Below are 19,784 nucleotides of genomic sequence, written 5' to 3' on the forward strand. Positions count from 1 at the left end.
GAATTGCATATGAATGAGTTTTCTAGTTTATAAATATGTTTGACCTGAATACTACTCATGTGTTTTGCCAGGGGGATGGAGGTGTTAGAAGTGAATGTGGCTGATCATTGTTTCACCCCATGAAGGAGCAGTACACAGGGCTAATGTCCCTTTGAATTACCTTCTTCTAACCAACGCTTATTCAGAGATGGCAGATTCTGGTTTTAGGGAACTGGTAATTCATAAGCGATTATAAATCAGACTCTCCTATGACATTCACAGTGTGATAATGCCAGGTTGAGGTGTCAGTGCCAATACACGCCTTTGTTTACTAAACATGATTCCTTCTGAGATGTTTTTTTCCCTCAGTAATCATTGCAAATAGTTGCATGGTTCTGCATTGTGGTACTCACTTTAAAAGCATTTCCAACTCCAGAGAGTAGTAGAACCAGATGCTGCCCATGTCTAGAAAAACGTAAATGTACAATAAAAGATTAAAAATAGCCGGAAATGTTTATTGATTAAATGAAATGGACTAAAATGTCAGAGTCTAGGCATATCTTAAAATTACAAAAGAACACTTATAGTGAGTACCTAGGAAAGGGCAGCCAAAAACACATGCCTTTCCGGCATTTTAGTTATAAAATAATAGGAATCATTATTAATTACATTTAGCATATCATTTCCATGTTTAATAAGCTGATGTTCCCTTGACACCCACCATTTGTGATTGAGTATATTTGTAATTATAGTGGCAACCCAGGTGTCAAAGCAATGGTCAGTTCTAAAGAAGAATTTTACCAAGATAATGTCTGTCAGCTTAAAGAGTAAATCCATCCAAAATTGATCTCCTGACATGTTTTAGAGAAGTATCAGAGGATAAAAACAATGGAACCCATGAGCTCGGACCATCACTGATTTCCAGAGTAAAGCGACTGTAGCATTACCAGAGTCCTAAACTCATTCAGCACCACTAGAAGACTTTGGTTACTGGAAATTTCTGACACAACATTCTAAGGCAATAATTCCCAATCTTATTACCTTGGGGGAACCCCAGAACCATTTTTTCATTCCCTGGAACCCATATGCCTATTCCTACTTAGTGTAGGGGCAAGCAAAGAACTATATTTTGGTTTAGACGGGTTTAACTGTTGATTGTTGACCTTTAAGTAGGCTAAAATCGGCTTGCTTCCTCTTCTGTAAGGGTATGTTCACACGGCTTATTTTCGGACGTTTTCGGACCGTAAACTGCAAAAAAACGTCCAAATAATCGGAAGCAGAACGCCCCCAGACATCTGCCCATTTATTTCAATGGGAAATACAGCGTTCTGTTCCGTCGGGGCGTTTTTTTAAAAACGGCCGCATAAAAAAAACGCCCGCAAAAAAGAAGTGCATGTCACTTCTTGGACAGTTTTTGGAGACGTTTTTCATTTAGGCCTCATGCACACGACCGTAAAAACACCCGTTATTACGGGTCGTAATTACGACCTGTAATAATGGGCTCATAGACTTCTATTGGCCACGGGTACCTTCCCGTTTTCTTACGGGAAGGTGCCCGTGCCATTGAAAAAAAAAAGAACATGTCCTATTTCAGGCCGTAATAACGGCACGGGCAGCCCATAGAAGTCTATGGAGCTCCTGTAATGACGGGTGGCTACGTGTGTGCACCCGTCATTACGGGAGCGTTGCAGCCAATCACAGGCCAATCACAGGCTGCAGCGGTCACATGGACTGCCACGTCATCCAGGATTGTCGGGCTGGATGTGAAGAGAGGGACGCGTCACCAAGACAACGGCCGGTAAGTATGAATTTCTTTAACTTTTATTACAGAAAGGGCTGCCCCTTCTCTCTATCCTGCACTGATAGAGAGAAGGGCTGCCGATTAGTGCAGTGTAATTTTGCAGCCAAAAACGTGCCCGTAAATACTGGTGCAAAACTGGTCAAATACGTGTGACACCGGACCCGTATTTACGCCAGTATTTACGGGTGGGAAAAAATACGGTCGTGTGCATGAGGCCTTACTCTATAGAAAAACAGCTCCAAAAATGGCAGTAAAAAACGCCGCAAAAAAGGGGGCTTGCTTAAAAAAAGGTCTGAAAATCAGGAGCTGTTTTCTCATGAAAACAGCTCCGTATTTTCAGACGTTTTTTGCGAAGTGTGTTTACATACCCTAAAAGTGACAGGTCTTGCTGCTATATTCTGGAGAACCCCTGACAGCTTGTTGGGAAACACTGTTCTAAGGGGCCGTCACATATATCCGTTGTCCCTGCCGGGGCCCACTACCCTTCGGGGGCCCACTCGGCTGCCAGGTACCACGGCTGCTGTCATGGCTCCTCCAGGAGTAGAATTCCCGGCCAGAGTGTTGCCGATGGGATTCCGCTTCTAGAGGGAGCCCCTGTCTAGGACGTGGCGTAACTACCCCTGTATCAGCCCTAGCGGCTACTATGGGGCCCACGGCATGAAGGCTATGGCTGCTACAGCAGTGGCGACGCCATATTCAATAGTCTCTGCGTACTTAGGACGCAAATACTATTGTACGTTATGGCAGAGCAGGGAGGTAGCTCCCTTATCTGCGATTTACTAGGCTACAGACTCTCAGGCAGAGTGCTATTAGCCCTCTGCCCGGGACTCTGCGTCTGGGGCTGCCCCTGACATCACTTTCCATATATGGACAGTGATGCCAGGAGGAGAGAAGGAGTCCCAGGCAGAGCGCTAGAAGTGGCTCTGCTCCGGGACTCCGTCTCTGGGGAACCCCCTGACATCACTGTCCATACATATGGACAGTGATGTCAGTAGCAGAGCAGTGTCCCAGGCCGAGTTCTAGTAGCTCTCTGCCTGGGACTTTGGCCGTGGTATTGCCCCTGACATCATTATCCATATATGGACAGTAATGTCAGGGGCTTCCCCAGAGCCGAGTCTTTCTAGCGATCTGCCCGGGACTTCAGCTCTGCACCGGACATCACTATCCATAAATGGACAGTGATGTCAGGAGCAGAGCAGGAGTCCCCGGCAGAGTGCTAGTAGTGCTCTGCCCGGGACTATGGCTCTGGGGTTGCCCCTGACATCACTGTCTATATATGGACAGTGACATCAGGGGCTCCTCCTGAAGCGGAATTCCCAGCCAGAGCGTCGACAATGCTCTGGTTGGGGATTCCACTCCTAGAGGGAGCCCCAAAGACGCTACCTACAGGGAGGGGGACTGTGTGGCACTACCTGAGAAGGGGGCTGTGTGGCACTACCTTGGAGGGGGTATATGTAGGCTTAGTCCCAGTTCTGGGTGTATGTGCAGAGTAGGTCCCCACCTATGGAGGACGCCTTGTCGTGGCAGGTGGGCAAACACTTTTTGATCAAAATGTGCACTAAGAACCTCCCTATCGTAAGTAGATTTAGCAGTAATGCATATTTATTTATATTTAGCGGTTTAGGTGACATTGGTGTCCGCAGTGTGCTGTCGCCATTTTTTTTTTGTGTGCTGTATATTTGCAGTCACAGGCGTTCTTGCACCTGTATACACATTTTCTTTCATTTTGTTGGGGGATGTGCTGTTCAATCTTTTATTTTGTTTATGTGATTCATATACGTGGGGTTAGTGACTGCCTCCATTTTTTGTTTCCGCACTCCTCCCATTCTGCCCTGGGTGATTTTAATTAGTTTAATGCTGGTTCCTACCATCCCCAGGTATATGTAGGCTAAGTCCCAGTTCTGGGTGTATGTGCAGAGTAGGTCCCCACCTATGGAGGACGCCTTGTCGTGGCAGGTGGGCAAACACTTTTTGATCAAAATGTGAACATCCCTATTGCAAGTAGATTTAGCATGTAATGCATATTTATTTCGATTTAGCGGTTTAGGTGACATTGGTGTTCGCCGTGTGCGGTCACCATTTTTTTGTGTGCTATATATATTTATATATATTTATTTTTTTTATTTTTTTTCCTTGGGAAATATATATATATATATATATATATATATATATATACGCACCGCGTTCCAAATTATTATGCAAATGTTATTTTTCGCTGATTTTCCTAAATAGTCGATGCAAATGACAGTCAGTATAATCTTCAAGCCATCAACCGTTGGCGTATAATGCAAATTTTATTGAACAAATCTCCTCATGATAACAGATTTTTTTTTTAGAAGTAAAAAACTCAAAATGCATTGTTTCAAATTATTATGCACAACAGAGATCAAAACATTTTAAAATTTGTAAAGAGAACTAAAATGGTAATTTGTTGAATTTGCAGCATCAGGAGGTCATATTTACAGAAATCAAAAGCTCTTTCACTAAAAAAAACTTAACAGGCCAAGTTACATGTTAACATAGGACCCCTTCTTTGATATCACCTTCACAATTCTTGCATCCATTGAATTTGTGAGTATTTGGACAGTTTCTGCTTGAATATCTTTGCAGGATGTCAGAATAGCCTCCCAGAGCTTCTGTTTTGATGTGAACTGCCTCCCACCCTCATAGATATTTTGCTTGAGGATGCTCCAAAGGTTCTCAATAGGGTTGAGGTCAGGGAAACATGGGGGCCACACCATGAGTTTCTCTCCTTTTATGCCCATAGCAGCCAATGACACAGAGGTATTCTTTGCAGCATGAGATGGTGCATTGTCATGCATGAAGATAATTTTGCTACGGAAGGCACGGTTCTTCTTTTTGTACCGCGGAAGAAAGTGGTCAGTCATAAACTCTACGTACTTTGCAGAGGTCATTTTCACACCGTCAGGGACCCTAAAGGGGCCTACCAGCTCTCTCCCCATGATTTCAGCCCAAAACATGACTCCGCCACCTCCTTGCTGACGTCGCAGCCTTGTTGGGACATGGTGGCCATTCACCAACCATCCACTACTCCATCCATCTGGACCATCCAGGGTTGCACGGCACTCATCAGTAAACAACACGGTTTGAAAATTAGTCTTCATGTAATTCTGAGCCCACTGCAACCGTTTCTGCTTGTGAGCATTGTTAAGGGGTGGCCGAATAATAGCTTTATGCACACTTGCAAACCTTTGGAGAATCCTACACCTTGAGGTTCGCGGGACTCCAGAGGCAGCAGCGGCTTCAAATACCTGTTTGCTGCTTTGCAATAGCATTTTAGCAGCTGCTCTCCTAATCCTATTAATTTGTCTGGCAGAAACCTTCCTCATTATGCCTTTATCTGAACAAACCCGTCTGTGCTCTGAATCAGCCACAAATCTTTTGACAGTACGATGATCACGCTTACGTTTTCTTGAAATATCCAATGTTTTCATACCTTGTCCAAGGTATTGCACTATTTCACGCTTTTCGGCAGCAGAGAGATCCTTTTTCTTTCCCATATTGCTTGAAACCTGTGGCCTGCTTAATAATGTGGAACGCCCTTCTTAAGTAGTTTTCCTTTGATTGGGCACACCTGGCAAACTAATTATCACAGGAGTCTGAGATTGATTACAATGATCCAAAGAGCCCTAAGACACAATACCATCCATGAGTTTAATTGAAAAATTAATAATTAAATGTTTATGACACTTAAATCCAATGTGCATAATAATTTGGAAAACGGTGTATATATACACGCCAACAGTCCATTTTTTTTTTGTAGAACTGCATTGTGATCCTGTGCTGTTTTCTGATGCAGTGTTGGGACTGCAAATGTCCCCCAATTCGTGATGCAAATGTTGGGAGGTGTAAACATAAATATCTAAGCTTAGCTGTGCTCCTATAATGCAATGATCTGTGCTTTGGGAGGGTTAGTTTTTTCCTACATTGATGTATACAGTCGTTCTTGATATAAAAACAACCCTTGCTAGTATGCAAACCACCTCAACATTCACTGTGTAGACACTGAACCAGCAGGGCCGGTTCTAGCTTTTCTGCTGCCAGAGGCCAAAATTTGAATGTTGCTTCACCCCCCAGATCTTCATTAACATCCTCCTGGCGGTCCTACATCACTAGCAGCCTCACAAAAGAAATAAAAATCATACCACGCATTATCTCGCTGCAGATCATACAATGACTACAGTACTGATTAGAGGCAGTATAAACATTTACATTAAGTGACTCACAGGTGACGTCTCCATCCAGTCCAGACCTCTATGATGACTTCTCCAGACCATGGCCGATTTCTGCAGTTTTCCGCTGAGATGTCTTTAGCTTCTCACTTTTCAAACATTTCTGCAGCCCTAAACAAAGATAAAATTCTCGTGCCACACACACAACGCCCCTAAATAATAGCGCCATACACTGCACCACAACACAGATGATGGGATCCTTGCGTAGGCCGGCGTGATCCTGTAGCCTAGTACAGAGTTTCCCAACCTTTTCGGACTCGAGGCACCACTGGAAAGAAAAAAAATCAGCCCCCCACTCGCATTAAAATTACTATCAGCCCCCCACTCACTGTGGCTGGGGATTCCGCTACTGGATGGAGCACTTGATGCCTCTGTCCATATATGGACAGTGACATTGGGGCAACTCCTGAAGCGGAATCCCCGTCCACAGCACTGCCAACGCTGTGACCGGGGATTCCACTCCAGAAGCCCCTGACGTCACTGTCCATTTATCCCGGTCACAGCATCGGGGATTCCACTCCAGGAGATACCTCCCTGCTCTGCTATAGTATTCAATAGTATTTGCGTCCTAAGGATGCAGATATTATTGAATGTGGCGTCGCCAGCGCTGTAGCAGGCACAGTGGCTGCTAGCTGCGCCACCAGCCAAGGCTTCCTGATGGGCGGCAAGGGCGCCCTCATGCCCGGTGTCGCCACTAGCAGTTGCTATGGCTGCTACAGTGATAGCGACGCCACTGAGAGAAGAAGCGGGAAAAGCAGCTGCTGAGTCGCCGGGCCCAGGCGTTTCTGAAACACAAGCAGGGAAAGGGAGCCAGCGCAGTGCCCCCCTCCACCCGCTGGGGTGATGCGTCCTGTGAAATGGCACAGGTCGCACAACCCTAAGGCCGGCCCTGAGCGTGGGACCATACCCTTAGCCATTTTTGAAGATGAAAATAAAGCTTCTTTTAATTTGAAGCTTCTTTTGACATGTGTTTTTGAGGCCTTTTTTTAGGCGTTTTTCATACTGTTCAATGGAAAATCAGCTCCAAAAAACACCCCAAGAAGTGACATGCTACTTCTTTTTACAGAGCGTATTTTTTACGCGCCGTTTTTTAGCTACCGTTTATTGCTTGAAAACACAGCACGTGAACATACTCTCACTGTACTAATAGATTATTGTTGTAAAAATGTTTAGAGCAGAAAGAATAAAGGCAAGAATAATGGGCCCAGTCCAGGTTGCCAGATCTCTTTTTCTAATCATTGGAGAGAACCTATACAATATTATTATACAGAAATTGCTGTTAGCACACCAAAGGTCATAGAAAGTGGATGTGGGGAAACAACTATCCGTCCCTTCTGTTTCAGGTGATGTGAGGTGTGGTAGCTCTCTTCAATGTATGACCTGGAAGTAAGGGTGTACTATTTCAACCCTCCTTCGTCAAAAAACTCTAAGACTTACTAATAAAACAAGAGACTAGTTTTAAATTTTAGGCCAAACTCCTAATGCCATCCATTCTCAGTACAACAATAAATTATGCATGTGGCAGGTCCTGAAACTTGTACAAGTGTCACTAGGGAAAAATGTGACGACACTGTGAGTGGCAAAGCCTTGACATTATTTAGACAAGTAAATATGCAGTTTGGTGTCGGTAAAAGTGATAACCGTCCAGTGACAGATTGCCAAACATGTTTAGCTAAGTCTCCAGAGGCCTAAAATATCTTTTTATGCTTTAGGTTTTGTTATGCATATTAGCCTGGAGATTTGCCAGAGGCTGTTGCTAAATAAATGAACAGAAGCCAACCTTTTTTATACCACATATCCCACATTGCAGATGCACTAGAAAACTGATATAAATGGACTAACAATAAAGTGCATAGAAAGCAACAATATTCTCTGGGGTCATAAGAGAGTGTGGGATGCTGCCGTATTAAAACTAACGTCCTGTCCCTTAACAATGTGCACAAATGGAAAGTAAATATGTGTATTACATCAGGAAAACAATGAGTGGTATATAGTACGAAGACTAAACCTACAATTGTTTATTCTTCCTCTATTACCACTATTATTGCATTTGTGTTTTCTGATATTTAGTATTAATATAACTGAATATAAGATCAGGGCTGCCATCAGAAATATATGCAAATAGTCAGGGCCCCTCAAGGCTTTTATGTCCATCAACCTACATCTTGCACCCTAATGTGCACATTTGGTAGGTATCTTAGAATGGGTGTTACACTTTTTCTCAAGCCCACTTATTTTGAAATGTGTAGGAATAATATGATCTTTATGCAGCCACTCAGGACCAGACCTTTTATTTACTGGGAGAGGGGGGAAGGAATACTTATAGAGAGCTGTCAATATACACGTGAAAAGAAGTTCACCTCATGAAGAACTAAGGCCCTTTCATTTTATAAGTGAAACTTTGTTCTCTCATATAGCCAATAGTGGTTATCGGGTAAGTTTGGGCCCCTTATTTGTACGAGCTCCTCAAAGCAGTACCACCTGTACTGCCCAGATTACAGGCTTTTATAAGATGCCCTGCTAAAGAGAAGTCAGTGGGTGCACTGACACCCACTAAATCCCCTTGCCCCCCCCCCCCCCCTCCAATCAATAGATCAGAGTGGCAGTGGCGCCGCTAGCAACATGCATCTGGGGCATATGCCTGGACTTTTTGCCCGGTGCCCAAAATGTATTGGTGAGCACCACAGTCAACTGAATCCAGGTCCTGTGGATGCAGTTAAATCCTGCGATGGGGACTCACCGCTCATCCTCATGGTCATGCACTGAACTGCTGATGGTGACATAGAACGGTAGTTAGGTGACTATTGGATTTCTTAACTTTTTTTTCCTCTGTGGTACACTTAACTTTGGGGGCACTATGGGGGAGCGCTATTACTAATGGGGCATGCTGAGATAGAATTATTACTATCCGGGGAACTATGGGGGTACTCTGGCACAGTTACTATGGGGGTACTCTGGGGGAGAACTATTGCTGTTAAGGGCATTCTAGTTGGCACAGTTACATTTTGGGGGCACTATAGGGAAGCACTACTACTATTGGGGGCACTCTGCTTTGCTCAATTATTTGAAGCACTACGGGGGCACTTTTACTGTCGGGCATTATCAACTTGCCAATATTATTTGTCAGGACACTTAATGGGCATTATTACGGTCAGGGCAACTGTCAGCTTGTGACAACATTTAGGGTACACTGTGGCACTATTACTATTACTGCCAGGGGCACTGTTTACTTGGCACAATTATTTCTGAGGATGCTATGTGTGGCACTAATTACTGAAGAAGCCACTATCTGAGCGGTACTAGTATTTTGAAGGGGCGATCTGTACGGCACTAATATTTCTGCATTGTGTGTTGGGCAGCACAGCAGGTGCAGTACATAGGAGTAGCAGGGTGGCACTTTTAAATTGCAGAAATTGGAGTTTGTGTTGAGAAGGTGGGGATGTACTAGACAAGCGAGGAGCCAAATATGTCTGTGGACTCTGCAATCAAGACCGAGAGAAATGATCATGGCGCTCTGGGCCAGAAGGAGGAGAAATGAGAAAGAGAATGACTCCAATAAGAGCAGACATCACCTGTGCGTCACTGAATGTCATTCAGTACGATCAGTACTGTATTCACTCGTATGGTTTGCTGTGTAATGATACTTGTGATGGTACGTGTTAAGTGTTATTGGGTAAATGTATGACTGTATTATCATATATAGATTAATGTGTTTGACAGTGGCAAATTATTTAGGCAGTACTGATGTGACACAAACATTTATGGATACAGGTTCCATGCTTCGTAGAGATGAATTGAATTATAAAGTAATATTTAGGTACAGAGTACTGATGAGGTGGTGTATCTAAGCCTATTATGAGTTTAAGAGAATGACCACCATCAGAAAATTACCTTTTGTTTGAATCTATTTTTTATGTTAAACCAATTTACAATATTTTCTTTTAAAAAATTTGTCTTATTTCGCCTTTCGTTCCCCTCCCAATCAATACACCCACTGAATCCCCTTAAGTAGTCCTAAACTACTAAACTATATAGCAATTATCAGGTAAGAGATGCTCTACAAACAAGATCATATTAAATGCCGTTTTTTTATATTAGTAATGTAGGTAGAATGTTCCAAAAACTCCCATGTAGTTTATCATGATTGCACAATCATATTAAAACATCGGCACAGGTAAATTAACGTACAATTCCCGGCACATGGATTAAAGCGGTCTAAGTTATCGCTAGAAATGTATCAATTACTACATTTCTTTACTTTTCAGCAGTTTTCTGGGGCTTTTTAGAGTCTTTTCATGCTAGAAGCTGTAGCTGCACTTCCTCTGCTTTCTTGTCTGCCAGTTTCTAACCCTGTACAAGCAATAATGTAACATGGACAGGATCTCCTTACTCACAGGCTGTCATTGCGCCCTCTTGGACTTGCTCCTGTTGGACTACTAGGCTTGAGAAGGGTGCCTTTGCACTTCTTTTGGGAGATCCACTCTCCAGTAACATTTCTTTTTCATAAAAAATGGGAAATGATGCTAGTACAAAGAAGAAGGGAAATATTCACGATGCAAATGCATGGGAATGTTTTCCTTCCCCTTGTACTAGGATCAATTCCCACTTTTGATTAAAAATCTCCTGAATGAAGTTTAAGAGCAACCACATAGGTAACTGAAGCATTATCTGAGAGATTCAGGTCCTGTGACAAGCACTATAAGTGGCAAAGTAGCAGGGAGGAGGAAGTCAAGAACTGAATGTACACTGCTTAAGACACAAGGCATGGGCTAGACAACCTAACCTGAGTTAAGCCAGTTTCAAAGGGGAAAGATTTGTGTAGCAAGGGAAGTCTGGGGAATGTGGTGTAAGGCGCGATCATGTATGCAGCGTTTGTGTCAAGCCAGGAGCAGAGCAAAGAAGAGTGTGGTGCAGAGCACCGAAGAGAACAAGAAGCCAAACAGTGAGAGATAGCAGAAATAGTGCAGTGCAGCGCCAGTCAGAGGTCAGTAGTAGCCTTAGTGGTAGTAATTCACACAGCGTTTTTTTGTCTGGCAGATTTTAAAATGCTAGCTTTTTTATTTTTTATTGTTTTTCTCCACTTTTTTTGCTGCGTTTCTTTTATCCGTATATATCGAATGCAAAAACCGTGGTCAAAAACCACGGCACAAAACGCTCCAAACAAGCACTGCAGGTTTTTTCTGCCTCTCATTGATTTCAATGGGAGGTCAGAGGCAGAAACCGCTCAAAGAAAGAGAATGCCGCTTTTTTTTTTTTCCGTGAGTGGCCTCTACAATGGGGGGCGATTCATGGCGCTGATTTAGACACAATTTCCACGTCAAAATCAGCACCCAAAAATGCTGTGTGAACTACCCCTTACAATCCGTGTGCAGTATACCCCAGAGCAGTGGGGCACACTGAGCATGAGAGCAAATCAGGGAGCCACAAACTGCAGGGAATGGCCAGTCAGTATGAGAAGTGGCAAAGCTACCTGGAACATGTGAATGCAGAGGAGTCAAGCAAACAACAGGGGGCACCAGGTGTATCGAGGGTATGATTAACTAATATATCAGATACTGTGTTATTCTAATTTAATACAGAGACTGTGCTACACAAAGAACTCCAGAAACTGTTAAAGGAGACTTGTACTTGAGCACCCCGAATCATTTCTAAGAAGGACTCGTATCTTAAACCTATTCCAGATCACTTATTCTACTGTTGCTCACTGTGTTATTGAAGTGTTGTTACGGCTGCGGCCGTGGACCGCCGCCACTCACCTCCATCGGAGGTCCTCGACCACAGGCTTATGGCCTCCTGCCAGTGTCTCCCTCCTCGGAGACACCAGCTTGCACGCCCATCCTGTCCTGGGCTGTGTGGTAGGGTGCACGTGTGTGCGCTTATCCCTTGCCTTAAAGGTCCAGCATTCGCATACTAAGTGTTCCCTACCCAATCCCCAGATCACCCTGGACTCTAAAAAAGGCTCCGCACTTCCACTCCTTGCCTGAGCGTTGTTGTTGTTTACCCATGTTCATATTGCAAACGGTCCCTTAGTTGTATCCTGCACCCAGTGTTCCCATATCCCGTATCCTTTTGCTGTATTGTCTCCTGTACCTAAGCCTTTAGTTGGAGTCGTGTGTATCATCTGCCACGTCTGCGGTCATCTGCCATGTCTGCTGTCATCTGCCATGCCTGGTGCCTTATACCACATCTGGTATCATCCGCCACATCTGGCGTCATCTGCCACGTTCCACCCGTGCCAAAGCCTCTGCTATTGTCTGGACTCTTACAGGTACTCTCGTGCTAAGGACTTTTGCATAGACTGTATAGATTGTTGTTTGGCCAGCTGCCACTCCGCTACGGTGGACCGGCCTAGTGGGTCAACATACCCCTAGATTGTGACAATTGTGCAAATCTAAAATATTTAAGAATCGTACAGCACTAAGTAAAGCCTCGTTGTTCCTCAAATCTGGTGTCTGTGACATTTCCTATGACATCCTAACTCAGTCCTCCCGATCTCTGCTCTTTTTGCATTATAGGAGAATGGCCGACTATACCAGGAGAAGAGTATTGGGAATAATTAGACATCCATAATCCTATAGGACACTATTACTAGCATGGTCTGCCAATGAAAACAATAAAATGGTGCAACTAACAGAAATAAGGATAGGAGTTCAAATATTTCAGGGCCATATCGATATAGTATTCATTATGGCTCACAACGCATACCAAAACAGGTAATGGTTCTGGTAGAGAATTTAGTAGTAGAACATGTTTTATTTTACATAGGTAGAAAGTTTTATAGGAGATTAAGAAAGCCAAAGGTGAGTGATGTAAGGAAACTAAGGCTAAGTATATCGATTAGACTACTAGAAAGAACCTACAATGGGAAGAACAGGAAAGTCACTAGAGACACACAAGGGATAGTATGTCTTACTCATTTTCGCTATTCCCTAAAACATCAACATTTACAATGGTTGGCTGCCACAGACATTGCTATGTGGGGATAAAGAAGTGTGTATATGTCATTCAGAGACTTTCTCGGTAGCAAGATTTAAAGACTTCATGCTCGCTTGTACATCAGCCAACTAAAACATGTCTTAATCCAAAATGCTTCCCTCTTGGCTGAGTTTCACTGACAGTGTAAAATAGAGCCATTTTTTTCTGACTTACATTGACAAAGGGTCAGGGCTGTCAAAGCTTAACAGTTTATAGAAACTCTCTACATTTACAGTCAATGTTGTACCTGCTCCATTGCTAAATGTCTATAGCATTCACAGTTCAGTGCTGTCGGCTTTAAGTCATTGTTTTCATCACTTAAAAATGATTTTATACAAAGGCAGAAATGTACTTACGGGCACAGCTCTACTTCCAGATATTGAGTGGTCTTGCTGTTCAGAAAAAAAGATTCAACCACTGCAAGTAAAAGGAAGAAAAATGAAGATTTATTAGTTTGATGGAGCTTAAGTGACACATAGGAAGAAGCCATTTTTGTAAAAATTCTTTGTTTTCATAAAGCGAAGAAGAAGTAATGCCTCACGGAGATGCCCACAGTTCTTGGACTGACACATTCCCAGCCTGCTGTTCTTTAGATATTTTCCTTATGAAGATAAAGGGATAATATGCTCCACCACCGAGCAATGATCCAGACAGTACAGGTGACATCTAACGCCATTGGAGTTATTGACTTTCTCATCAGTCTTTGCCAGTGGCATCCATCAATAATATTTGGTAGATAACTATTTTCCTAAGCAAGATATAGCCAATATAAATGATGCCTTTAAAATGACACAGTAAAGATTAGGAATGATTAAAATGTGTGGTCAACCACAAGACCATGACTTCGATGAGTTCACTATATGGTATAGAAAAATATTAGGTAAAAGATCATGTTCGCAGGTACTGTACTTTATCTAATACAATTTGATACTAAGATAACCATGCGTTACAATTTCCTAATTCTCAATTGTTTATTATTTTCTACTAAAATTATACTAAACCCAAAACCCTGTAAAAGATGCAGATGATGATTTGACAGACAAATAATAATTTGAGTTAAAAATCCTACATACTCCTGGACTTTACAAATACCAATGTATTCAATGTCTGAATTTTTTTTTCTTATTTAAAGGGAACCTGTCACCAGCATTTCACCTATTAAACCAGCAATACCTGGTGGTAGTGGGTGAAAAATCATTTCTATATAACCTATAATTATCTTCTTAGCCGGCTCTGTAGCTTTAGTAATCAGGTTTTTAGTGTTCCCACACCGTATGCTAATGAGCAGAAAAGAGTCATATCTCCGTTTGAAATGAGTAATATCTTCATTCCTCAAGTCTTTCCGAGTTTACCCCGCCTCCTTACTTTTGATTGACAGCTCCTTGCCTTCCCCCAGCACAAAAAAATTCCACGCTTGTGCATTGATGTCCTCTTCAAGTGTGTGCGCACAACGGGACACCGGATTATTACGATAAAAAGCGCAAAATGTTTGCAGACCATTATTTACAGTCGGAGGAGTTTAGGAGAGGGCATAACGGCAATGAACTTTTGATAGCAGCGACCAGCGAAGAATAAGTAAAGTTCAATAGGTGAAATGCTGGTGACAGGTTCCCTTTAAGCAGTTTTTCAATCTTGTATTCTCTGGTAAGATGCCATCTGTTATATGCTAAAAAAGGAAGAAAGTACCGGCAAAGAATGATAGAACATATATTTGGGTGACATATTTTACTATGGCATAGTATGCAACAGTAATTCCTAATTTTATTACCATCTTATTACCATGGGGGAATCGCTGAACAATTTTTCCCTTCTCAGGCAATACCTATCCCCATTCCTACATCAAAGAAGCTTGGTGTAGGGGCAAGTATAGCATTCTATAATTTGTGCCTAAAACTATACTCCTAAAGATTGAAATTTCAACACCAAAAAGGAAAAGTTTTGGAACTGTGGAAATCACAGGATCGATAGACATGTTAATGATATGCAAATTATAAAAAAATGGAAACCATATATTCGAAACATCTTGATTTATTCAGTATCGAGTATGAGCGCCACGCTCAAAAATACACGCACTTACACCCTTGGCATGCTATCAATGAGGTTATTAATGGTTGTCTGAGGAATGTTATGCCACGCTGAATGCACTTGGGCATGCAAATCATCAAGATTGGCTGCTGGAGGCTCCCTTTGCAATTGCCGAGCAATGACGTCACAGATGTGCTTGATGGGAGGCAAGTCCGGAGAGGCTGCAGGTCATGGTAGCACGTTTAGTCCACGCAGACTGCTCACAGTAGCAAAAGCAACATGCGGCCTGATGCTGTCCTGTTGAAATACGACTTCTGGGACTTTTTGGAGAAATAGCCGTACCACTGGTTCCACGACCAAATCAATCTAACGCCAAGCCATTAGCGTACCTTAAATGAAGACAAGAGGATTTCAGTTACCGTACAATTATGCCACATCATAATCTCGGGAGTAGGACCGGTGTGACGTTCCCTTGTGAAGGCCTCTTCATAGTGTTGCCCATGTGGTCTCCAGACCAATCTCCGGCTATCATTGCATCCGAGACAAAAGTGGGACTAATCGCTGAAGAGGATAGACCTCCATTCCAGCCTCCATTGCCGGCTTAATGTGCACCATGATAGCCTTTTAGAGCGGTGGCGTGTGGTCAATGGAACACCTGTACTGGACGTCTGGTTCTTAGCCTAAGGTCGTGCAAACGCCTTCTGATAGTTTGTTTTGTTACTGGTTGCTGCCCTAGGCTTGGGATGTGACGTCCAATTTGACTTGCAGTATAGAATGAATCACTACGGCCCATTCTTCCAATCAGACGATCCGTTCGTGAAGAGGTTCGCTTCCGTGCACCTCTTGCTGTCATTCCCATTAGTTGTTGTTCCCCCAACCTCTGAGACACACAACGTTGAACAGTGCTGACATCTCGACGTAGGCGCGTAGCGATCTGCCGTAGTGATAAACCAAGGTTTGTCAGTTCAAGGATTCTGTCCCTCTCAGTTTGTGACAAGGGGTGATAACTGGCACGTCGACGAACAGGAGGCATCGCACAATCATCCCGCACCACTTGATCTGGTTTTTGAGGTTTCATGTGGCTAAAAAATTTTGCTTTCAATCTGTCTTTTATGACCCTCACACGTGCCATAGATTGAAGCTAGGTGCTTGAAAATTTGATCATTTGCAGATCTTATTGACACCTGCTACTTCCTCGATTTGCATAACCTTATGGCTTGCCATTCTTGGTGTTGGAATTTCAATGTTGAGGAGTGTATTTTCTGGTATAGATGTGTTAACTTTTTTGCCAAATATCTTTAAGCAGGCTAAAATCTGCTTTCTCTGCTGTAAAAGTGAGAGAAGAGGGGAACCCTGGTTGTGAAACACCGGTATATAATATGGTATCTCCCACAAGTATCAAAAAAATATTTTTTTTTCCTTAATTCCATACTTTTATACAGTGGGGCAGACACAGGCAGGAGCCGTCGGGTCTGGATCCCCCAAATGCTGATAAAGATTTAAGAAACACTTTCTAGATAGGCATCTTGCGAATCAAATCCACATGACCTGTGATCTTATTTATTTATTTATATATTTATTTATTTAAAAATTCTGGCTTGATGTCTGAATTAATTTTGGGGTCTGGTCTTGGGTCTATATTTATTTAGGGGTCTGTATTTATTCAGGGGTCTGGTTTTAGGCCTGATTTATTTAGGATGTTTGTAGTTTTTTGGGATCTGGTCTGGTGTCTGATTTATTGAAAGGGTCTAGTCTGAGGTCTGAATACATTTTGGGGTCTGGTGTCTATATTATTTTAGGGTCTTGTCTCAGGTCTGCATTCATTTAGTGTATCTGGTCTGGTCTTTTTTTTTTAGGGGTTTGATCTAGGATCTGTTTTTATTTAGGGATTTGGTCTGGGGTCTGTATTTACACAGTGGTTTGATCTGGGTCTGAACTAATTTTGGTGTCTGAAATTATTTTGGGGTCTGTGGCCTGAATTAATGTTTGGGTCTAATCCTGGGTCAGCAACAACCCCCCCCTCCCCCTTCCTTCCAAGCAAAATTTCAGGGTGCACCCAAATACTTTATTATACTGTATTTCCTTCCTGGAGGATTGCTTAATTGAACTGCTTCTTACACTCTCTATACAGCATTAAATATATACCTTAACTCAGGATCAGTACTTTTGTAACTGGAGATCACTAGCTCTACCCAGAAAACCCTGCCTACCCCCTCACACAATCTCAATGTAGAATGTAGACTGTTTGGTAAGTCTGTGAACAATCCAATATTTTCTCCATTTCAATAATGATGATCTGTGGCACATGCAATTGGCTGGAAGATGCAGCTAACACCGAGGGCATATCACTTGTACAATGCATCATATTTGGGGCAAGTAAAGCCAGGCAGCAGATGTTGTATTACTGTCAGCATGCACAGATTGGCTGTCTAGCAGTGCCTCTCTGACGTACAGTACAGGGCAAGATGTACTATACTAATCTCTACCTGTACTACATGTACTGTAATACCATTTATCTGTGCTATATGAACTGTACTACTCTCTACATGTGTTGTGTGAAACATACTGCTCTCTATCTGTGCTACATGCACTGTACTGCTCTCTACCTGTACCACATTTACTATACTGCTCTCTACCTGTACTGCACTGCTCTCTACCTGTACTACATGTACTGTACTGCTCTCTACCTGTGTTGTGTGAAACATACTGCTCTCTATCTGTGCTACATGTACTGTACTGCTCTCTACCTGTACCACATTTACTATACTGCTCTCTACCTGTACTGCACTGCTCTCTACCTGTACTGCATGTACTGTACTGCTCTCTACCTGTGTTGTGTGAAACATACTGCTCTCTATCTGTGCTACATGTACTGTACTGCTCTCTCTACCTGTACTACATGTATTGTACTGATCTCTACCTGTACTACATGTACTGTACTGATCTCTACCTGTGTTGTGTGAAACATACTGCTCTCTATCTGTGCTACATGTACTGTACTGCTCTCTCTACCTGTACTGTACTGCTCTCTACCTGTACTACATGTACTGTACTCTACCTGTACTAAATTTACTGTACTGCTCTCCATGTACTTTACTGCTCTCTACCTGCACTACATGTACTGTACTGCTCTATACCTGTGCTACATGTACTATACTGCGCTCTACCTATACTACATGTATTGTACAGCTTTCTACCCGTACTACATGTACTGTACTGCTCTCTACTTGTACTACATGTACTGTACTCCTCTCTACCTGTACTACATGTACTGTACTGCTATCTACCTGTACCACATGTATTGTACTGCTCTCTATATGTAGTACATGTACTGTACTGTTCTTTATATGTAGTACATGTACTGTACTGTTCTTTATATGTAGTACATGTACTGTACTGTTCTTTATATGTAGTACATGTACTGTACTGCTCTCTACCTGTACTACATGTACTGTACTGTTCTCTACCTGTACTACATGTACTGTACTGCTCTCAATCTGTACTACATGTACTGTACTGCTCTCTACCTGTACTACATATACTGTACTGTTCTCTACCTTTACAACATACACGACACTGCTCTCTACCTGTACTACATGTACTGTACTGTTCTCTACCTTTACAACATACACGGCACTGCTCTCTACATGCTCCAGCATGAGCCGCTCCTTTGGACACCAGGTGAGGGCAGCTCAATTTTATTTTTATACTGTGTGTACTGCACTGGACCCTGAAGACACTAATGTCCTCCAGACAGAAAGTGATTCACCAGCTTCCAGTAACTCTTTCTTACATTTATATGTAAAGAATTGCTTTATCTGTATTACTTTTTTTTTTTTTTTTTTTAGCTCTATTTCTTTTATTTTGGTTTGACATTTTGGGGGCTTTATAACAAATGTATATTAAAAGTTGAGAGACTACTGTTTAACGATGCATAGGACAAATTAACTAGTACCAGAACTACTAAAAACAATGTGTTAAGATCAGTGGATTAATACAAGTACAAAATGCACCTTACCTTCATAATCCCAAAGACCATTGAAAGGTTCGCCAGGTTTCCCAGGTGGTGCTGTTGGGTCATTAAAGAATAGGGCATAAACTTCCATGAGCAGTCCATCTTGATGTGGCTTGAAAGTGATTGTCACTGGCTCATGTAACACTTGTTTGCTATCCCATGTTGAAGTTATTCTGTAGATTAACTATTTGAAAACAAATTGCTTGAATTCATAGTGTTGTTTTTTTAAAGATATATTATGTAAATAACATGTGGATGATACAAAACTCACCATGCATACTGCATAAGAATAAAATAGATCTTAAGACACAATCTTCCTAGAATTAAAGTAATATCATAAGAAATATCCAGGAATTTGAGGTTATAATAGATCACCTTTGCATCTTCTCTGTCCATCTCTGGTATGTAAGGCCCATGCATCCAAAATGTATCCATGTCCCCTGTAAGTTATTGCAGGGCTTCTTCTATAAACATTGTTCACCCATGAAGGCTTCACAATGCAAATAAGACCACACTAAGGGCTATACGTATCTAGCTAATTGGAGAATGCTCATAAATTATTCAAGTTAATATCATGACTGAATAGAAATGATAACAATCATGTTTAAATGGAATGAGTATTGCTAAAGGTCTATATACTGTATGTAACCTTAAAACCTTGAATTGAAGTTACAGTCAGTTCCTTGGTCCGTGGAAAATTGGCAGCAGCTGTAGATTGTGAAATCTACCGTATATT

At 42.3% G+C, this 19,784-nt stretch overlaps 1 protein-coding gene across 1 annotated transcript in view; it reads right to left on the minus strand.

Moving 5' to 3' along the window:
- LOC142737586 (UPF0462 protein C4orf33 homolog) overlaps positions 1-19,226 on the minus strand; it is a 102,931-nt gene extending 83,705 nt beyond the window's left edge. Inside the window, exons 1-3 of the mRNA XM_075849707.1 lie at positions 19,052-19,226; positions 13,365-13,425; positions 393-444 (exon numbers count right to left, since the gene is read on the minus strand). Of these exons, the coding sequence (XP_075705822.1) occupies positions 393-444; positions 13,365-13,425; positions 19,052-19,139 (201 nt within the window). The 5' untranslated portion in view covers positions 19,140-19,226. The remainder of the gene's footprint in view (positions 1-392; positions 445-13,364; positions 13,426-19,051) is intronic.
- Between the last annotated feature and the right edge of the window lie 558 nt (positions 19,227-19,784).

This window comes from Rhinoderma darwinii, chromosome 1 (genome assembly GCF_050947455.1).
Source record: "Rhinoderma darwinii isolate aRhiDar2 chromosome 1, aRhiDar2.hap1, whole genome shotgun sequence".
NCBI classification, from domain to species: domain Eukaryota; kingdom Metazoa; phylum Chordata; class Amphibia; order Anura; family Rhinodermatidae; genus Rhinoderma; species Rhinoderma darwinii.